The sequence below is a fragment of the Podarcis pityusensis genome, assembly GCF_964106645.2.
Source record: "Podarcis pityusensis genome assembly, chromosome: 14".
NCBI lineage: Eukaryota > Metazoa > Chordata > Lepidosauria > Squamata > Lacertidae > Podarcis > Podarcis pityusensis.
In genome coordinates, this window is record NC_138039.1 from 3,913,179 (window position 1) to 3,926,888 (window position 13,710).

General features: G+C 46.4%; 1 protein-coding gene across 1 annotated transcript in view; it reads right to left on the minus strand.

The window, feature by feature from the left end:
* Positions 1-331: 331 nt before the first annotated feature.
* LOC308462933 (kinesin-like protein KIF19) overlaps positions 332-13,710 on the minus strand; it is a 41,258-nt gene continuing 27,879 nt past the window's right edge. Inside the window, exons 12-20 of the mRNA XM_080980978.1 lie at positions 11,666-11,852; positions 11,044-11,314; positions 9,913-10,034; positions 6,859-6,995; positions 6,512-6,614; positions 4,679-5,104; positions 3,303-3,459; positions 2,984-3,091; positions 332-2,644 (exon numbers count right to left, since the gene is read on the minus strand). Coding sequence (XP_080837104.1) covers positions 2,568-2,644; positions 2,984-3,091; positions 3,303-3,459; positions 4,679-5,104; positions 6,512-6,614; positions 6,859-6,995; positions 9,913-10,034; positions 11,044-11,314; positions 11,666-11,852 — 1,588 coding nt within the window. The 3' untranslated portion in view covers positions 332-2,567. The remainder of the gene's footprint in view (positions 2,645-2,983; positions 3,092-3,302; positions 3,460-4,678; positions 5,105-6,511; positions 6,615-6,858; positions 6,996-9,912; positions 10,035-11,043; positions 11,315-11,665; positions 11,853-13,710) is intronic.

Below are 13,710 nucleotides of genomic sequence, written 5' to 3' on the forward strand. Positions count from 1 at the left end.
CTTTGCACAAGCTCTCCCCCCCAAACTCTGGCACTATGGATAGTCTTTAGGCAGGTTTCCTGTGTGGAAATGCCTTTCCAATCATGTGGGCAGAACCACTTGGTTTGACTCAGGTCATGATCTCCAGCCAGAAGGAGAAGCAGCTCATTTGCCTTTGCTTCTACAGTTTCATCCCAGTGGTAAAATCTACTGTAATGAGTTTTTTTTTGGGGGGGGGTGTCAGTCTGGAGGATACCTGGGGTCGCTTCCAATCCTGCTTGTAATTTAGTGGAAGATGCTTCTGAACCAGCCAAACCAGTTCCTCTGTTAAGGGAATGGCTTTGGCCCTTAAGTACATCTATTTACATATCCAAAGAGGTTCACAGAGAAAATGGGCAGGGCTTTCTCCACCTCACCTGGCTGGATGCCACATCATCCTAGGATGGAGAACAAGAGGTGAAGAGCAGCTGTGTCTATGAGAGTTGTGCGTGTGAGTCTTGGGCTGATACTTGAAGCTGCAGACTCAGATACAGATGCTTTATAATGGGCACAAGACTAGAAACCTAATGAGGAAGCAAGATCTGTTGATGTGTTAATGCTCTGAGCTCCTCCATCCTATGCCCAGGTTGTGTAAATAAAAGACATCACGGTCTCCGGTGACCCTCAGTCCAATGAAACCAAACCCTGGGTAAGTGTAGGCACCTCTGACGTTTCTCACCGCTCAGAGATTGGGGTGGCACAGTGTAAAGAAATCAAGGTGTTCTGGGAGGATATCTATATAGAATTGGAAAAAATGTTAAAAACATCCTTTAATAAAAAACTAGAAGCTTTCCTTTTGGGAATTGCAGATTTGGACATTCCCAAAAAAGCAAGGGTGCTCACAGGGGCAAACTGGAAGAGTGACAATGTCCCATCAAGATTAGAATGGATACAAAAATTGGCTGAATATGCGAAATTAGATAGCTTGTTAGAAAAAATAAACCAATACAGGTATTTATATCAAAATGGGAAGTCTTCAAAATTTATCTGAGAAATAATAATAGTAGTTTAAAGTCCGTCGCAGCATTTGAATAATTTCAGTAGCAGTTCTAATTATGATGTAAAATTTAAGATAGACTAAAGATGATTAATCTTTTATTTAACTTGTTATGTCGTGGCAGTATACAACTGATGTGAAATTGAAGGAAGGAGTAGGTGGGAAGTTGGGTCTAAAGAAAAAAACCATTTTTACTTGAAGGTTTTGAGATTATTAGTTGATGTATTGATGTTCTTTTTGTTTTGTGTTTATGGATATTTTTTTTCTTTTTGGTGTGCTAGAGTGAACAATAACAGACAGAGAGAGAGAGATTGGGGTATCACGCAACAATGCAAAAACACCCTCCTCTTCTCCAGGCACCCACAGCTTATCTCCTGCACATCAGAGTTCCTCCTCTCCCTTCATCACCATGTGAAGTCCAAATGATCTAAGCCTTTGTGAAAATGTTTTGACAGGGGCGCAGGCTGCATGATGTAAACCCATCATCGGTCCAAGCCGCTTGGACTCCAGCCATGGGGGATGAAGGGCTCTTCTGTTAGGCCTTGTTGGCTGAGTCCTCTCTTCACCCTGCAGAGCTCCAAAAAGTTCTCTCTCCCCCCACCCACCTCCCTCCTGCCTCCTGGGAGAGCTCAAATCGTCTTCTGTAATTCCTCCACATCTCTTTCATGCTTCAGAGACTTCCTAACTGAATCGAGGTTGTTTTCCCTCACGGCTGGCTTCCTCTCTCCCCGTTCTCTGACGTGCCTCCCGAAAACAAGCAAGCGAGAGAGCAGAGGAGATTCCCTTCTTGTGTTGCAGGAGGAGGTGTGCATGTTTCAGGCCTGACAGCTGCAACCAGCGAACCAGAGCAGTGCTTTAAAAGCCTGCTGGTTTGGGGAATGTTTGCAGGATGTATCACCCGAACTGTGTGTAAATAGACATATTTGACTGCAAAAATAAAAATAAGTGGCCAAGACTAGGGAAGGAAGGAGGAGGAGTGTGAATATGCCGGGCAGTGTGAATCATAGCTGTCAACCTTCCCTTTTTTTGCGGGAAATTCCCTTATTCCAGCACCGTTTCCCACTGCTTCCCGCTGCTATCCCGGATTGTTAGATATCCCGTAGACTGTCCCCGGGACAGGAGAGGCTGCTGATCCCTTATTTTCAGATCTGAAATTTGACAGCTATGGTGTGAATATGGAGGGAATTTTTGCTTTTGTTAATGTTATGCTATGAAAATCCTAATAAAATACGTTTTTTAAAAAAATGCAATTTTGCACGTGTGCTCAAATGTGCTCCATGTCCTGATTGTGTTTATTTATCATTTTGCAAAATTTATGGACACCACACATAATATAGCAGAGTGGTTTACAAAAACGAAAGCTGATGCGAAATATAAACCATGATGAATACAGTTTAAGTGAAAGCCCAATGCTACAAGATGATCTGTGGGCAATAATCTAAACATTCATTCTCATCATCCACAACTGCCAATATCTTAAATGCATCTTAGAGTAGAACCCGTCTGCATCTGGGTGGCAAGAGAGGAGCCATTTCCCATTTCCCATTAGCCTTTATTTTGTCTTTGCTGGGTTCCTGGAGTTGGGGACTTGCTGCTGCTTTTTCTGCCCACTGGTGTTCTCTGCAGGTCCTGGGTGCAAAAGAAGGGGGCTATTGGGAGAAATCTCCTGATCCTGAACCAGAGGCTGCTCAGCTATTACTTATTTCCCCAGTACCAACCACCCCAAGCCCTAGGTTCTGCCTGAGAGTTCCTGCTGATGGTCTGCCTAGAAGGCAAGGCAGTGACCCAAGGCAGGGCATTCTCTGTGGTGGCACCCTGTTTAGGGAACTCCCTCCTGAAGGAGGCAGGGCAATCCTACACACTAATTAGGTGGAAGGGGGAAAGGTTCTAGACCTTTGGATCCTGATGGTGATGGTTTGTGCAGTTTGGAGTTTTATGCCCAGCCCATTCATAGTCCCCCATACTGACCTTTGACCCGCTTCTGGAGAATCTGCCCTCGCATTTGACCTGCGTTGCTCTGCTGGATGGTGCTGGGGGCAGCGCTGCTGATAGCCAGAATCTGCAAGGGGTTTTCTTCTGGAGAGGAACGGGAAGAGGAGAGAGAGTAAATGCGGAAACAGAAGCGCCCATCACTAATTTATTACTATGTTTTTATTATTACTATATTACAGAGAGGGGGATCCTCTATACCAATTTGAGAGTAACTCCATCAAATCCATTGGGGTTTACTTCTGAGCAGGCCTGCTGCCTAGACCAACAACAAGAGATCCATCGGGTGACGGTTTACCTGTTTCTTGGCCAACAGAGAATTTTATTTTTGTGGCAGCTGGAAGGATGTGGGGAAGGCTGCTCATGACGACATCGGGTGACTTGATTTTGGGCAGCTGAACGTCTGGTCCATCACCTGCATGGCTGGAGGGAACCCGGTGCTTTACTTGGGGAGCCTGCAGGACAGGACAAGGAGGTGGTGGGGTGGGGAGAAAGTTGTCTCTCAGGCAGGGGGCTTCTCCAACACCAGCAACATTATCTTTTAAAAAATGAAAAACGGTGGCACTAGGACTGAATATGGCTCCTTCAGCCTGTCAGACATTTGCTCTGCCATTGAGCCGTTAACTCAGGGCTGTTGAACCTGTGGCCCTCCACGTGTTTATTTATTTATATATTAAAAATATTTATAGACCACTAGCATTTCTGTGCACTGCTCTGATATCCCCAGAAGCGGCTTAGTCATGCTGGCCACATGACCCAGAATAACTGTTTCCGGACAAACGCCAGCTCCCTCGGCCTATAGAGCGAGATGAGTGCCGCAACCCCAGAGTCGTCTGCGACTGGACTTAACTGTCAGGGGTCTTTAACCTTTACTATTGCATTAAAAAATCACTGTGGATGACAACAAAAATACATAAAGCCTTACAGCAAGAACATGTTAAAAAGTTAGAAAAGCAAAAATCAAGTACCCATTGTGGAAGGATGTGTTCTTAATTGCCTGCACAGGCCTGGCAGAACAGAAATGTTTTCAGCAGGCGTTTAAAAGTTGGAATGCAAAACACCTGCAGAATCTGAAGCCTCGGCAGACTGTGAGTTCCCTACTCTGCAGCTTAAACAGTAGAGTCCTTGTCCTTCCTCCTTGTTAATACAGTCGTACCTTGGTTTTCAAACAGCTTAGTTCTTGAGCATTTTGGCTCCCAAATGCCGCAAACCCGGAAGTGACTGTTCTGGTTTGCGAATTACTTTTGGGAGCCAAATATACGACGGGGCTTCCGATTGGCTGCAGGAGCTTCCTGCAGCCAATCAGAAGTCGTGCTTTGGTTTCCAAACGTTTTGGAAGTTGAATGGACTTCCGGAACGGATTCCATTCGACTTCCATAAACGAGTGTGAAGAAGAATTGGTGCAAAAGAGCAAGAAAAGAACTGTGCAACGAATTGGAAGCACGTGCATGTGCTTCATTGCCTAATTTATGCATGTTGCGGAATCTCGCTTTTCATGGCGCAGAATTTGGCCTGTGTGAAGCAAAAAGCTGGTGGCTATTGTAGCGGTGCAGAGTACACAGCAACTGGAACGATCCCTAGCAGACACCATTCAGCTACTGCTCTCCCCCTTTGCCTCATTTTTCTACCGAATGGACCTGCGAATACGCCCATTTCCCCCCAAAGCAGACATACCCTGGGGGAGGTAGGGTCAAGGGAGCGCGATCTCTTCTTCCCGGCTTTCCATTCCAAGAGCTGCTCCTTCTGAGCCTTGTGCTGTGGCCGTTTTTCTCTCTGGGGCTCCATGCTGAGGCCGTGGACGCTCTCTGTATCCTTCAAGAGGTGCCCCGGAGGGGAGCTGGGATGCAGCTCCAGAGTCCCTTCCTCAAAACCATGGATGGAAGAGACCTCCCCACTGGGGTCTCTGTCCTGAGCTCGGGAACGGCGACGGGCGGCAATCAGAGCAATCCGTCTGGTGCCCTCGGCAATCTCCCTCAAAGCTTCCTGGCTCAGAGAGCTGCTGGAGATGTCCTCGTCGGACTTTTTGCAACCGGAGTCGCGGGAAGGAGGGGTCTGTAGCTTGGAGGCCACCTTTCGCAAAGGGATGCCTGAGGTCACCTTCTAGAAACCAAAGGAAGCAACACTCAGCATTTGCTCTCTGTGTTTATTACTTAGCAAATATTTCAATGCAAAAGGCAGTTCCGCTACAACACTGAGCTCAGTGCCTCAACAGTGCCATCTAGGCTGCAGTACCGCCCTGCCTAAGCACCTGGTCAGCTGACCCTCCAGGGCCAATCCCTGTCCACCAGGCACTATAAAAAGGCTTAGCTTCAGGGCTTGCTCCTCATCCCAAGCAACTTGTCTCTGGTGTGAGGACTTTGCCTAAGGTCCTGTTCCCTTGGGTCTTGACCCCTCTTGCGCTTTGATCGTGCTTCTCTGAGGCTTCAGCCTTGTCTGTTTTGGACCATTTGCCTGCTCCCCTTGAGCCCTGAAGCATAAGAACATGGGAGAGTTTGGCCACTGCATCAGACCAAAGGCCCACCAAGTCCGGCATGATTTGGCAGGAGCCAGACGATGCTGCTGAGCTTTTGGCACGACGTAGAATAGCATCCATTTCTAGTACGGAACTGCCTCTATCCCCCAGACCCAAATGTTTATGTGTTAAGGGTTCACCTCCATCCCATGCCCTCCTGCTCATGACTACCCTGCAGCAACTGGGGCAGAGAGAGGAGGATACAAAAGCACCACATCTGATCCCTAAAGAAGAGAGACAGATGACAGGGAAGGAAATAAAATAGCTGGAGCACAATTTAGAACAATGTTCTATGTCACTCTCCACCCACATGCTCCTGAACTCCAAGTCCCACCATCTTGGACCATTGGCCATGATGGCTGGGGCAGATGGGAGTTTGAGTTTGCAACATCTGGAAGGCCACAGGCTCCCTATCCCTGATGCAGAAGTGGCTAAGTAATCCATGAGGGCCGTAATCCGACCAGAATATCAGTGGACTGGATCCTCTATCCCTGGAAAAAGTGCACAGGTGTTTCATTGAGCTAAAAAATATAGTCAATATTGAACTTTCGAGGGGAAGCAGAAAAAAGAGAAACTGAACAGGGGGAAAAGAAGAGGGAAATATATTGCTAAACGGAGAACTGTAGAGTTGGAAAAGACTACAAGGGTCATTTAGTCCAACTCCATGCAATGCAAGAATATTGCCCCCATGTGGGACTCAAATCTATGATCCTGAAATTAAGAGTCTCATGCTCTACTGACCAAGCTATCCAGTTACATGTTGTGAAGATGCCCTGTTCAAGAAAGGGGGTTAAATGAAATATGGCTATTTGACAGTAAGCAGCCATTGTGGAAACCTAGAAGCAGGGCCTGATGACAACAGCCCTCTCTCTTTGTTGTGCCCCAGGGACTAGAAGCTTGGCAATGCTGGCTGCCCAATGTTCTCTTGCAGTCTAACCTCCCAGAGGGTTGTTGTCAGTGCTACAAAAGGGAGAGGATGATGTTGACCAACTGACCTGTTGGCGAACAGGAGTTCTTAGCAAGTCGGCCAAAGCAGGGGTGTGGCTCCAGTCATGGCTCCTTTTGGCCGGGGTGTTTTTAGACGATCTGTAGCTGTCACTAAGAACATCGAGAGAAGAGAGAGAGAGAGAGATGGACGGCCAGGAAACCCAACCCTGCTGACTCATTAAGCAGACAACACCGGATGAGCCCAGGCAAAATCAGATGGAAAACAGGGAATTGGCCATTTCTGTGAGTGGCTGTTGTGTCAGAAGAGCCCCAGGCCCTTCCCAGAGGGAGGTGTTTGACTGCAAGAGTGCAGTGGGGGGAGGACCAGAGAGGACTTTGTAAAGAAGGCAAGTACCTGTCCGACTCCACAACAATTGGGGGTAGCTCAAATTTTGACCCCCAAACAAAATCTTTCTTGCGCTCCAGCAATCCTTTTTGGTTCTCTTCTTTGTTTAGTTCCAGTGGCTGAACGTTATCGTGAGCAGAGCCATCCTATCAGGGAAAGAAGACAAGAGGGGGAAATCTCTGTAACCTGGTGGATGTGCACTCTAGAATCGACTACTTTCCCATCACAGATTTTAGCTGGGTGGATACAGTGGTGCCCCGCAAGACGAATGCCTCGCAAGACGAAAAACTCGCTAGACGAAAGGGTTTTCCGTTTTTTGAGTCGTTCCGCAATACGAATTTCCCTATGGACTTGCTTCGCAAGACGAAACGTCTTGCGAGTTCTTGCGAGTTTGTTTCCTTTTTCTTAAAGCCGCTAAGCCGTTAATAGCCGCTAAGCCGCTAAGCTGCTAAGCCGTTAATAGCCGCTAAGCCGCTAAGCTGCTAAGCCGTTAATAGCCGCTAAGCCGCTAAGCTGCTAAGCCGTTAATAGCCGCTAAGCCGCTCATAGCCGTGCTTCGCAAGACGAAAAAACCGCAAGACGAAGAGACTCGCGGAACGGATTAATTTCGTCTTGCGAGGCACCACTGTAGCTGCTTCCATTTTTTGTTATTTTGTACAATTGTACTCATTCCACATCCGCCTGTTCCATAGTTCTGTCTTTCATCTTATAATTTTCAGCTGTTGTTATAACCCCTCTCTCTGTTTTATATACACTGTAAAATGAAATATAAAAAATCTTTACCCCTTCAAACAACTTCCCTGGCAACTGTAGCTATGTCCTAGAACAGGTAGGGCTAAACCCAAACCACTCTGAGCCCATTTTAGCAGTAAAAAGAGGGGGAAATAAAATAGACAATGTGCTGGCATAGGCCCAGGGGCGAAACGTCTCGACCCAGGCTGGCAGCGTGATAAAGTGGCAAATCGCTGATCATCACATAGACAGACAGGAAAAGGGGCAGCCACACCCACCAATGGCATGCAGCTGCCAGAAGGCTGGTCCAGGCTGATCCTTCACACTAGGGCAGGGAGATTGTGATCTACTCACAGAATGAAAAACTGGCAGTGATCTACCCATGGGAGGGTAGGTCAAAGAAGTTTCTGAGCTTTTTTTAAGGAGGGAAGACATTATTGTCTACCTTTTGGGGGGTGGTTCAGGTCAAAGTTGTTGAGCTTTTCTTAGGGAGGAAGGTCGAAATTGTCAACCATTTTTAAGGGGGGGGCAGTGACACAGACAAAAATTACCCCACGATTGACTTCTAACAACCAGTGCTCAACCGCTCGACCTGTTGGATATCCGTGTACTAGGGCATGTCATTTCAGGGGTGGAACTTAATTTTTGAAAATTTCTTCAGTAGGGGGTCTTAAAAATACGCTCTCGGGTGTGAAGAATTCAAATCTGCTCTTGCTCTTGTGAATGGACAACATTTAGCTTGGTAAGTCCATGTTTGATGAAGAAGCACAGAAACTGCTTTCGGAAAACCAAAGGACTTTAATTTCACCTTCTGATAATGTCAGGCGATGCTAAATAATAATAAATGAATTAACAATATAACTGCAAGTACAGTCATACCTTGGTTTTTGAACAGCTTAGTTCTCGAACGTTTTGGCTCCCAAACATCGCAAACCCGGAAGTGACTGTTCCGGTTTGCTAACTATTTTTGGAAGCTGAATGTCTGACGGGGCTCCCACGGCTTCTGATTGCCTGCAGGAGCTTCCTGCAGACAATCAGAAGCCGCACTTTGGTTTTCAAACATTTTGGAAGCCAAATGGACTTTCGGAATGGATTCCGTTCAACTTTGATGGTGTGACCATAGGTGGCAATCATTTTAATGCAATGTTACACACATTTTACTTACCAAGCAAAAGCAATTTAATCAGAGTATCTTCTGAGTTCCCGATTCATGCTACAAGTTTTTAGCACCCCTCATTTTTGGAATGTGAAGGCTGGAAAATCCAGCATGCCCTACCTTTGCACCATCTGGCCCCAGGTTAATAATAAATAATAATAATTTTTTATTTATACCCTGCCCTTCCCGGTTCAGAAAACCGGGCTCAGGGCAGCTAACAACAAACTTAAAACACTTAATTGATGCAACAAAAAACAGCTTAAAATACAGTATAAAATGTGAATAACAATAAATTCAGAATTCAAAAATCAATTTAGGGGGGAAATCTATTCAATAAACATTAGATGATCACCAGGGCTAGCTGGCTGAATTAGTCCTATTTGGGCCAGCGAGGAGACCAGGGGAGAACCAGCTGTGGGATCCCAGAGCGGGTAAGGGGGAGGGAAGAAAAGGGAAATAAAAGATCAGGCTGAATTCAAATTAAAGGCCAGGCAGAATAGCTCTGTTTTACAGAAAGGAGATTAAATCCTGTAGGGCCCTAGTCTCATGGGACAGAGCATTCCACCAGGTCGGAGCCATCACTGAAAAGGCCCTGGCCCTGGGGGAGTATAGTCTGACTTCCTTAGGGACCTCTAAACTATGGTTATTCATGGACCTCAAGGTCCTCTGCAGGGCAGACCAGGAGAGGTGGACCCATAAATACGAGGCCCCTAAGCCACAAAGGGCCTTAAAGGTCAAAACCAGCACCTTGAACCTGACCCTATACTCCACCGGGAGCCAGTGCAATTGGTAAAGCACTGGGTGAATATGCTCCCATGGCAGAGACCCTGTGAGGAGCCTTGCTGCAGCATTCTGCACCCACTGGAGTTTCTGGGACAGCTTCAAGGGCAGCCCCGTGTTTTGTTTTCCCTTCCTCCCTAGAGAACAGTGAGGTATGGGGAAGGACCATCGCTCAATGGCAGAGTATCTGCTTTGCACACAGGAAGACTCAGGTTCAATCCCTTGACATTTTCAGTTTGGGGTTGGGGGAGCCTCCTGCCTGAACGCCTGGAGGGCTGCTGCCAGTCAGTGCAGACAGTACTAAGCCAGATGGACCTATGTTCCTGTCCCTGTTGAGGGCAACTTCCTAAGTCCCTGTTCCTATTTTGAGAAAAGGGAGGATAGTTCTGCCTCACCTGGAGCGCTCCAGACATCAGGGAGTGAAGTGCCAGAAGCCGGCCCAGGGTCCCTTCCTCCAACTCACGGATATGCAGCTGGTACAGTTTTCCCAGTGACTCTGGAACAGGGATGTTGTGGTCTGGAGAAAAGGAAGGAAGCTTACACAGGTGAGGGCGCAAAAACAGATGGGTTGCGTGGAGCTGAGTTTGTACAGCCTGGAGAAGGGAAGATGGAGAGGTGATACGACAGCCATCTCCAAATATCTGAAGGGCAGCCTCATGGAAGACGCTTGTTTGCTCTGGTTAAGAGGGAAACATTCTCACAGAAGGGACCCATTCCTCAGGTGGCAAACAACTGTCCTCTTCTGCTGAGGGTGAAGAGACCTTGGATGGGGACCGCATGGGCACCAGCGTGGAAGAAAGATGGGCAATCAATGTAAGATAGCAACAAATATCCCATTGGGTCCTTCCAGAGGGGAGGCTTAATACTGTAGACAAATGAGGTATCACAAATGGACTATTGGCAACATTTTCTTTCTTTCTTTCTTTCAAAAATTTGATTTATGCTTTTCAGGTTTATACATTTCATTCATTTTAAAATCATTTTAACGTTTCAAAACTCGACTTCCTTCCCCCTCTTTCTGTAGTCCCTAAAAATTATTTTCAATATCTTCTGCATATCCAAATTCACTTAATTTGCTCATTTATTTATCTACTTTAAAACTCTTATAAAACTTCAGGTTATTACAATGATCCTGCCAATGTTCTTATCTGTTTACAATTTATCTGTAAATATTCAGTCATTATTTTCAGTAATTATATTCAGTAATCCATTATTTTTATCAAAAAAGTTTGTTAAAACACACAGAGGTTGGAGGGCCACCTGTCAGGGATGCTTTAATTGAGATTCCTAAACTGCAGAGGGTTCGACTAGACGCCACTAGGGGTCCCTTCCAACTCTCCAGTTCCGTGGTTCTATGGCACCCCAGGACTACCCACAACCTCTGTAAAACACAACAGAGACCAGGGCTGGGCAAGAGCCTCTTCCTCGTGTGGTCCTTCCAAGAAACCTCTGTGTTTGGTGTACCTGGAATCTGGTCCGACAGGTAAGGGCCCCGCCCACTTTGGCCTCTGGCCCCGCCCACTCACCCCTTATCAGCTGCTGCTGCTGCTGGATTATCTCTCCGCAGAGGCGCCTGTGCTGCTGGTGGCTGTGGATGACCAAGTCCTTCTGGCACAGCAGGGTCTCCTTGCGCAAGGCGTTGGCCTGCAGCTCGGTCTTCCCGACTTCCAGCTCATGGGCTTTGCAAAGGAGCCTCAGGACTTCCCTCTGGTCCTCACTGGTGATTTGCTCAGGCAGCAGCTTCTCCATCTGCAAAACCTTCTTTTTGGCATTTGCCAGGCGCTGCTCCAGGTCTGCCTAAATTAGGAAGGGGAGAGGTGTCCCCCGCCGTGAATCAGGCTCCTAAATAAGCCCACATAAGAAGAGCCTGCTGGATCAGGCCAGCGACCCATTCATTTTATTATTAGTAGTAGTAGTAGTACTGATTAAACTTATTAGTCACTTGTGACCAGAAGACCTCCAAGTGACTTACCACAAAGTGTGGACTCTAGCACAGTGAGGTTCCAGGAGTATCCCTAATTAAAAATCTCATTTCCAGACATGCATATCTTTTTTTTAAAAACAAACAAACAAACACTTGTTTTTCAGCCTCAGGTTTGGCCCATCACGAGACAACAACGGCTTTCATAGAGAGATGCAGTGCATTACCTTCAAGACAGCTGTTTTCCGCTGCTCAGATAAGAACATGCTGATCTCCTCCTTGGCTACCACGACTTCATGAGGCTCTGGCGAATCTTCTTCTGGCTCTGCCTCCTCCATGGCTTCCTCGTCTTTCACGCCCACCTGCTGCTTGCTGGGATACCTGTCAGTCTGGTGGGCCTTTTCTTGTTCCCAGCTACAAACAAAGGACAGGTAGATTAAGGTCGTTTACACCTTGGCAAGGCCTATTAGTGTATAAAACTCTAAACAACTTAGGACCAGTTTACCTGCGGGATCGCATTGCCCTATATCTGCCCCCTTGAACGCTTCCATCTGTGGAACCGGGAGCTATAGAACACCAGTTCTACATTTGTAAGAAATCAATCTTTAAGTGTGGCAGCAGCACGTAACTTTGGAACTCCCTGCCTATTGACATCAGGAGGCACTCTTTTTGGTGCTTGCCAGGAAAAAATAACATTTTTCTTTAGACAAGCCAGCTCAGACATGTTGGTGTGTGTTTTAATCCATTTTTGAGCTTATTGGTAATTTTAATTTTTTAAAATAGTTTTAAAATAGTTGTTTTCAATCACTTTTATTAATAATGTTATTGTTTTATTGTCTTTATAAACTGCTTTCAGGTTTGTTTGTTTGTTTGTTTGTTTGTTTGTTTTAAAAAAATCAGTGTATTAGAAGTTTAAATAAATAAAGTTTTCTCCTGGCATGATTATTATCAAGACTCCCAGTAATTGGGCAGCCTCCTTTATCGGAGGCTACAGTGCCCTCTAGTGTTCACCCAAGAACTTTCGCAACCCCTGGAACTTCTGTTATAAAGGCAAGGTGGTAACTGCAGGGATGTTTGCACTTTGGGAGCCTGGGATTAAATCTTGCTGCCTTCACTGTGTAACCTTGTTCCTTGCTTGGGAACAGGACCATGTAGCCAGTGCAGGACTGAACCCTGTCCTCCTACCCACTAGCTGATGTCGCCAGTGACTTCACCTGATGTGTGTGGTCTGGGGGAAATGGCCTTGTGGATTAATTGAATCCCTTGATGGGCCAAAAACAGCCTGCAGTGCCTGGTTCAAGCAGGAGCCCTGAAGCTGCCCTTCCATAGTGAACACCTGGGAAGCAAAGGTGAGCAAGCACACCGCTCACCTCTTCCCAGCCGTGCCCACAAACCTTGAGACTGTATTTCCATCAAATTATTACCTACTATATATTAAGGAAAGAGGGGTGTGGGTAGCGCTGTGGTCTAAACCACAGAGCCTAGGGCTTGCCGATCAGAAGGTCAGAGGTTCGAATCCCTGCGACAGGGTGAGCTCCCGTTGCTCTGTCCCAGCTCCTGCCAACCTAGCAGTTCGAAAGCACAAAGTGCAAGTAGATAAATAGGTACGGCTCCGGCAGGAAGGTAAACGGCGTTTCCGTGCGCTGCTCTGGTTCGCCAGAAGCGGCTTAGTCATGCTGGCCACATGACCGGAAACTGTACGCCGGCTCCCTCGACCTATAGAGCGAGATGAGCACCGCAACCCCAGAGTCGTCCGCAACAGGACCTAACGGTCAGGGGGTACCTTTACCTTTTTATATATTAAGGAAAGCTTTCTGTTTCCCAGTTTGCTGGGCATTTGGACATTGCTTCTGATATCTTAACCACATTTTGCATGACGGTTCCTGAGATGAGGGAGCAAGTTTTTTGTCCATGTTTGGATACCACAGAGTGCCATTTTGAATCAAGACGTTGGACCGCACCTTTCTTAACCACCTGCGCTGATCACTGTTATTAATTTTGTTTTTTTTTTTATATATATTTTTTCAAGTTTTTCAATACATAAACATATTTAAACAAATAACATTAATTATTTGACATCTTTTCATCATTACTTTGGACTCCCCCACGCCTCCCGCACACACTTACATCGTTAAAGAATTATTTCCAAACAAATTATCATTTTGTTCATAATCTTGGATTTGATCATTAGCGTATAGTTTAAACTTAAGTCTAATTTAGTGGTAGACAATTACTTCTACTCTGACATCCCAATCAACATTCGGCCAAATTA